The following is an 8182-nucleotide window of genomic DNA, read 5'->3' as shown; positions in this document are numbered from 1 at the left end:
GAATCATTGTCCCCTAAGGTACAAGAAACCTTTGGGGAAGATTCAGCTTCAGCACTGCATTCCGACAAATTATCAAACACTTGGTGTGCGACATCATCAGTTTTTGCAGAACTTGTCCCTGCCTTTTTTATGAGCACCTTGCCTACAAGATTATCCTGTGAAGCAGTATAAACATTCTAATTTGCTTGGACAACATCCAAGCAACCAGCCAGACCAGAAATAACAGATGTTTGGGATTTACCTGAACCTGAGGTAGCACCCTTCATCATAATTTGCTTTGCAGTTGAGTGCGATTGACGACCCTTGTTGTTCCCCATCAAGAGCAGTTCAAGCTGACTATTGCAGGTAGTAACGAACTATTTCATAGCCCAAGATGAGAAAAAGCGATAGGGCATGCGATTGGAAAAAACAAAGAAAAACTTTAGATACCGAGACGGTCAGAACTCCCAAGGATCGAAGAAGGAACCCCAGCGTTTGTAGAGAACAAAGACCCACTCCGTCAGTGACCAAGCCACTGGGCAACACCCAAGAACGGAAAGAACCTAGGTTTTTGCTAATATCGTGCGTCACTCTCTTTTTTCTTACATATATATGCCTTAAATTAAGTCTACGGATTATCATGACTCTTTATTATTTCCTAATTAAGTTGATCTCTTTCTACACCTTGTCAACAAGGAAAGTATGGAGCGTGTAAGTTCTGTTCCTAGTCTGTTTACTTGACTTTGCTATTAAAAATTCCAAACCGTTATGGACGAAAAATATTGCAACATTAGACCCACTCAAATTTTCATCCCGTGACGTGTAAGTTACTTGGCTTCTTTGTTCTTTCGATCATTGACAGTCACATGGCCCACATAGACATGGTATTTCTTATATAAATAAATATGTTCAATGTTGAAATGTTGTATGATAAGATTTTCCTTTTTTTTTAGTGTATTATAATATTTAAAACATATTCAGAAAAAAAATTCAGCGAAAAAAACACATAAAAACGCGATTCAAATTAAAGTGATAACTCCTATATAGTGCCGTATATTTTATCCAAAATTGATCATCTAAGAAATTTACTAGAGATCTTCTCAAATGTGATGACAATGTCGTAGTGACAAAGGAGCAAAAGTGTGGTCAGGACAGTGATTAAGGATTCTTGGTGGAGCTGCATGTGATGTGTGAGGAGTGTGTTGGACTTTTTTTTTTCCTCATGATATAGAGGATTTCCAATTAGAAGCACAATGCCTCTTCATGTTCAATCTTCATATTGAAATGTGGCATCATTAGCCTTCTAATTAATTACTCATTCTTTCATAAACATGGGTCACGTAATTTCGGTTCTATCATTAGATTAGATATGACTGCCAACCACTAACTATACTAATCTTTATGGTTTAAGAACTTGTTAATGATTGTAGAACCACCATAATTCACAAGCTTATGTATACAAGGAAAGAAAGACAGTGGACAGAGCAAATAAAATATTTATAACAAAAAAAGAGTACCCTTATTATTGATGCCCTATAGAAAGGGGAATAAAAGACAAGTCTCGTGTAGATGTACAAATTATATGTACATCCCTTGTTAAATAACGAAATTCATAAAACATAAGGCCTCAAACTTTAGACTCGACACATTGTTCACTCAATCGTGGTCAACAGATGGTTTCATTGGTAAGGACTTGGTCATCGAATAACCACTATCATTATTCTAACTGGACCACTCCACTGACTCTACAGAGTCTTCATTAAAAATTGAAACATACGTACGTTGCCCGAAATATTGAACAGTGACCAATATATTTAAAGCAATAAATAATTTTGGAAAAATATATACTTTTATCTTTAGTAAATATGGCTAAATTTATTTTTGTCAGAAATACTAAATTGATTTGATATAATTAAAAGCATATCAAATCATCATTAAGTACATATTTGAATAAAAGTTTACAAATCTAAATTTGGGTAAAATTTAAGTTTGCAACTATATTCCAAATGTTACTTCTAGAAAACTAAGTTCATGCAAAAATTTAATCTCTAACATTTAAAAGTAACCAAATATGATCTTAAATTCATGTTCTCTAACATACGGATGTTCCAATCTGAAATCCAAACACACCTAAGTGATTATAAAAATCATTTTCAAACATTTTAAAACTTATAAAATCAGAGGAATAAAATCAAATTTAATTTTCCACCCAACTCCTCGTGTAAACATAGAGAAATTCACCTGCTACGTAGTTTGAGGCAATAGCAAACGCGTTTGACAACACTTTTTCATTGAATTTCAATCCCTCTCATCATGTCTACTCACTACCACCCCCTTATTTATAAGCCATCTTAGTCTTTCTCTCTTCTCCCAACCCCATATTTCATTGCTCTTCACTCTCTAATTAACCACTCCCATTCTCTGGATTTTGGGAAAAACCATCCCCTCTTCCTTCACTTAGTGCGTTAAGCATATATATAATAGATTTTCCAGGGAAAGTGTCATAAGACTCAACTTCATGCAATATATTCCAATATCTAAGAGAACCCTTTTTTTGTCTGTAGAATCTACTATGGATTTTGTGAGCCAAAGGCACCTACTGCATTCTATGCAACAAGCTCATTCCCCGTGCACAACTCCCCTTAGTGATGTGACTAATCCTTCTCCATATAATTATTCCTTCTTAGTAATCCTTGTGATTGGAATGATGTTTACAGCTTTCTTCCTTATAGGCTACTACATATTAGTTGTCAAGTGCTGCCTCAATTGGCCCCATGTTGATCATGTAAGAATTTTTTCTCTATCTAGGTCTCATGAAGACCCATCTGCACCATACTCAACAGCATCTGAGCCTAGAGGGCTAGAGGAAGCAGTGATCAAATTAATTCCAGTGATTCAATTTAAGCCAGAAGAAGGTGAAAGAAGCTTTAGTGAGTGTTCAGTTTGCTTGAGTGAGTTTCAGCAAGACGAGAAGCTGAGGGTTATACCAAACTGTAGCCATGTCTTTCACATTGATTGCATAGATGTTTGGCTTCAGAACAATGCTTATTGCCCTCTTTGTAGAAGAACTGTTTCCTTGACAAGCCAAGTCCACCATCATGTAGACCAAGTCAACCTTCTTCTCACTCCAAGGCTTTCCCCTCAAGGTCAAAGCCAAAACAATGAAAACCTCATTGGTGCTGCTGAGGATGAAGGAGGTTTTGTTGTGATTGATTTGGATGGTGAACATGATAGAGACCAAAACTTGCAAGAAAGACAAGAGTTACCAACATGTCGTATTATTAGTCTTTCTTCACAAATGAAGCTATTGGAGGAGAAGAAAGCAAGGAAGCTTCAAAAAGTGACAAGTTTGGGAGATGAGTGTATAGGTGTTAGATCCAAAGATGAAAGGTTATCAGTTCAAGCCATGAGAAGGTCCTTTTCCATGGACTCATCGGTGGATAGAAAGTTTTATGAGGCAGTTCAAGAGGCTTTACAACAACCACAACAACAAAATGGGAATGTTCTTGAGGTCAGCACAATTGAAGCTTGTGATGGTAGTGGTAGAGTTAAGAGATCATTCTTTTCTTTTGGACATGGAAGCAGATCAAGAAGTGCTGTACTACCTGAGACCCCTGATTTTTTTATTTAATAAAATGTATTTTAGTTCTCATATTTTCGCTAAAAATTCATCTTAGTTACTATACTTTAAAAATAATAATTTTGGTCTTCAATTTTTTTTAATAATCGGTGAATTTGGTCTTTACCTTACTATCTTTTTAAGTTTAGATATGAAATACATTAATTATAAAAAATTATAAAAAATAGGAAGACCAAAATCATTTAAAAAAAAAATAGAAACTAAGATCAATTTTAACAAAGAATAAAAGAACTTAAAACACATTTTACACTTTCTTTGTTTCTTCCTACCCGCTTTTCATTTTAGTTGGCCTATATATATTTACAAGATCATTTGAATAACAGTGATGTGAGGCAGAGAAATTAGCTAGATGTATGAAATGATAAGGGCATAGGAATGTATGATACACGGATGATAAATTGGATTTAATATTATTTTACACCTATAATTAGTTTCTCTTTTGACATTTCTGAGCTTATATAATTGCATGGTACTGAAGTCAGTTCCAATTTTGTTTCAAATGTCTTGAAGCTATGCTTATGAGCATCATTGCTAAAATTGGCACATAAAAGCTTTCTCAAAAAACCTTCTCCGACTAAGGATACATTCAGTTATCCCATGACTACTATATTCTAGCAATATCTAAAGAGATATAGAGAATTAAACAACAGAAATGGCAAAATCAACCATATACCGAAAAGGTGAGTCCGAGGTAAAGGTATCTCGTTTAAAAGAGAAGTGGGGCTCTTTTCAATTAATAAATAAAATAATATACAACCACCTTATTTATATTTCTGTACATACTTTATGTCTATTGTGTTGAGATGCTGGTACACGGAAGAAATTTGATAATTTTGGATTGGTAATGTCCCTCTTTTTAAAGAGTTAATTGGTAGATATTTTTTTTATAATATAATTTTTTCAAATTGGATAAAAAAAAATTCTAACAATTTAATATAATTACATACTTATGATTCATCAACAAGTCCTTGATTCGAACCATGTTACACTTACTCTTTTTAATCAAGATTTAGGTTAGAGATAAAAAAATATGATTTAAAGGAAAAATCTTATTAATTAAAAATGATTGTCAAGTTTTTCGACTAAAATTAATCTTTAATAAAATTAATGAATATTTTATATCAATAACATAATTATAAAAAAAAACTTTAACATTCATGCTCAAAACTATCGGTTAGGTTAGAGCAACTCTATACCAATTAGCCAAGTGATCAGTGATTTAGTAATGCCTCTTGTTATTCCAAATCTTCTAAAGAACGTTTTTTCGAACGTTGACTCCATGACCCACATGTCACATGGCCCATGAATTGGACTCGTTCAGGTCCACATGTCCACACTGGTGAATTTGAGTTGGGGGACTTGAGTCTTCTTCCTTATGATATTTGTTTGACTAGGTAACCCTGATCTCTTCAGTACCGTATTTCTAATTATTCGTGATTTCTTTTGACCAATTCTTTCTCCACCGTTACTCGCACTCAAGTTTTATCATAAAATTTTATTAATTGGGTTTTCATGTTGTAATATATATAACTATATTCTTAGCGTCAATCGTAGAAAAAGTTGCAGACCTGTACATATAAAGTGTGTTTTTTGAACGAATTCTAATTTCTATGCATTCTTGTACTAGTGTCTATATCCGTGATTGCACGGGTTAACTTACACCTCATTTAATTTTAAAATAATAAATTGTAGTCAACCAAATATTATTATATTCTTGTATAAACATCCAGGTTGTGTTTGGACGGGGATTTAAATTTTGTTGTTGAATAAGAAAATTAAATTCCTTCTTTCTAAAATTTCTTATTTTGAGAAAATAATCAATTTTTTTTCTAAAATTTTGTATTTAATAAAAGAAAATATTTTTATCATTTATAAAATCTTCTATATAAAATTTAATATTTATTTTTTCTTCATTTATAAATTTTATTATTTAAAATAAAGTAATTTATCTTTAGTAATTATTTTATTTTGGATATATAATTTTTCTCCAACTATTTTAAAAATATAATTTAGAACATATATATATATATATATATATATATATATATATATATAAGAAATGGAATGAAAATTAAAACATAAAACCAGTTTGAATCACATGTAACTATATACATTATGTTCATCATAGACAATTACAAACTAGTTTTTTTTTATCCAGTATCTTTCACTTAATCAAAAGTACAATTTAAGACACCATATAAAGACAATACTTTGAAAGCTAAATTAAAAAAGAAAAAATAGTTCCAGCATCAGCAAGAAGTCAATGTATTTTCTAACAAAAGTAGTCCTTGCAACAGATGACTTTCCTTAAACCTTCCACAGAACCTTGTACATGCCATTCATTTATGCAAAGTATCACAAGTTGTTAAATTATCAGTAAAAATATAATTTTACTAGGCATAATAAAAGTAGCTCACGTTAATATAGAAAGTTTATATTTGTATAAATCCTAGTATAAGTTCCCATGCGAATAAATCATGTTTTGAAGCTAAAAGCAAAGGTGTTAGCTAACTTTTTACTGCATAACTTCTTAAATTTGTCCAGCTGTGATACATTGATTAAATTCATGATTTTAATGTTGACTTAAGTGAGAAATTACTCCTTAATTACTTCCATACAGATGAATAAGCATTATAGAAAGTTTTCGCATACTCTGCCTATTGAATTGAGTAAAAATGCATGAGTTTTGAAGCTTTTTTTGCATAAAACTTTGAAAACAGAACAGCTGTGAAACATTGATTAAATTCTAAACTAGTTTTGAAAGAAAAATTGATGTAAAAATTGAAAGATGGCATAAGATTTGATCTAACAAGGAATCAAGGATAAGTTCCCTTAACAATATTGAGAAGGTAACAAGAAACATATTTCAGAAGAATAAAGATCGTTCTTCAACGACAAAACAATGATCAAACTCTAAACTAGTTTTGAAAGAAAAATTGACATAAAAATTGAAATGATGGCATAAGATTGATCTAACAAGGAATCAAGGATAAGTTCCCTTAACAATATTGAAAAGGTAACAAGAAACATATTTTAGACTCAGTAGAAGACTCCAGTCCTTCAAAAGAGTAAAATTCCAAAAACCCATCCATGATACCTGAGTGGGTGAGCCATTACTATTAATACCCTGTGATAGAGATCATTAATACACACACATATATCCATAACCATAAGAGGAGTTTCGAGAGTGTTTTCTTTATTTCTAATCTAACAACTTTGAATTAGGCTCTGAAAATCCCCAAACCATTGTTTGTGAAAAAGCTTGTTTCTAAGAGCTTGGAACTTCTGCACAAAGCCAAAATCAGGAGAAAAACCAAACATGCTATTAATGTTTTGTCAACAATATGCAAATATTAGGGGAGAAAAATGAGAAAATTCAATCAACTACTCTGCAATTAAAGGAATTCATTTGGTATTCAAAGAAAACATTTACCTTTGATCAAACTGGGAAGAAGATTCTTACTTTCCTTGCAAGGCTTTTCCTAGTATCAAAACTAACATATATAATTTTCTCATTTCCTCATTATGCCGGTTGTCCCAACAGAATTTGCAACAGAAAACATAAGCCTCAAGAATTTTGAGTTAGCATTAAAGCTAGACTCATTTACATTCTCGCTTTTCCCTTTTGTTGATTTTTCTTCTTTAATTTACAAATTCTCAGAGTCACGTATTTAGCTTATTCCTTCAAAATTTAGAAAGATAGCAAACTCCCCTAGATTAACACAAATAAACATAGAAAACAAAGCATCTTGAAGTATACTCCCCTTTCCATGCCAATCCTCAAAAAAAATTTCAAGTAACTAGTCCAAGGTGGGTATCAAATAAGTTTCCTTACTTACTCTGCCTCAAGACAGCACAAAACATCATAGCTCACAAAATTCCATCCAGGAAAAACCCTCTCGTGCAAGCACAGAGTGTAATCATAATTCAAAACAATCCTCAAAACAAATTCAAAAGCAATCAACAAAACAAAATTAGTGAGGAAAATTTGCCATAAACAACTGTGCATGTAAGACGAAAGAAATTGAGATACATTAATTAAGGAATCAATTTGCCCAACTCGAAATTAGTGACAAAATCAAATACGAAAAGAAAAACTAAACCCGAGATAAAAAGACGAAACGAAATCAACAAAACCAAATAATGAAATTAGAAACGAAAATCAGAGATGAGAGATGAACCTGGTATGAACTACCGCGAGAGAAAGCATGAACCACCGTGAGAGAGGGTGAGAGCGTGAACTACTGCGCGAGGATTTGCGTCTGGGTTCACAAGAGTGTATGAGCGAGGGCTCGCGTCTTCGTTCACGAGAGCGTCGAGAGAGCCGCGAAGGTCGTGGAGAAATTTTAGAATTCCTTCTGTTTTGATGGAATTTTGAATTATATGCTTTTAACTAATTAAAATTACGTTTTCAAATTCCAAAATTTTAAATTCCTTTTTCAGTAAAATATCCAAACAAGTGATTTTAAATAGAAATAAATTTAAAGTCCTTTAAAAACTACTTTCTCCATTTTAAATTCTCCGTTCAAATACACTCTTAATATATTTTTAAATAAAAAGTTA

General features: G+C 32.2%; 1 protein-coding gene and 1 long non-coding RNA gene across 2 annotated transcripts; one reads left to right on the top strand and one right to left on the bottom strand.

Moving 5' to 3' along the window:
• The first annotated feature begins 2339 nt into the window (after positions 1 to 2339).
• On the top strand, positions 2340 to 3724 carry LOC114402752 (RING-H2 finger protein ATL16-like). The gene has a single exon (XM_028365421.1). It carries the CDS (start codon positions 2498 to 2500, stop codon positions 3608 to 3610), a length of 1113 nt encoding a protein of 370 aa, XP_028221222.1. The 5' UTR covers positions 2340 to 2497; the 3' UTR covers positions 3611 to 3724.
• A 2837-nt stretch (positions 3725 to 6561) lies between these two features.
• On the bottom strand, positions 6562 to 7969 carry LOC114402723. The gene is made up of 2 exons (XR_003664501.1): positions 7053 to 7969; positions 6562 to 6904 (listed from the first exon to the last, which is right to left on the bottom strand). It is a non-coding gene; the product is annotated as an uncharacterized LOC114402723 (long non-coding RNA).
• Between the last annotated feature and the right edge of the window lie 213 nt (positions 7970 to 8182).

The sequence above is a fragment of the Glycine soja genome, chromosome 20 (assembly GCF_004193775.1).
Source record: "Glycine soja cultivar W05 chromosome 20, ASM419377v2, whole genome shotgun sequence".
NCBI lineage: Eukaryota > Viridiplantae > Streptophyta > Magnoliopsida > Fabales > Fabaceae > Glycine > Glycine soja.
The sequence above is the reverse complement of the archived record's forward strand: the minus strand, read 5'-3'. Positions and strand labels throughout refer to the sequence as shown.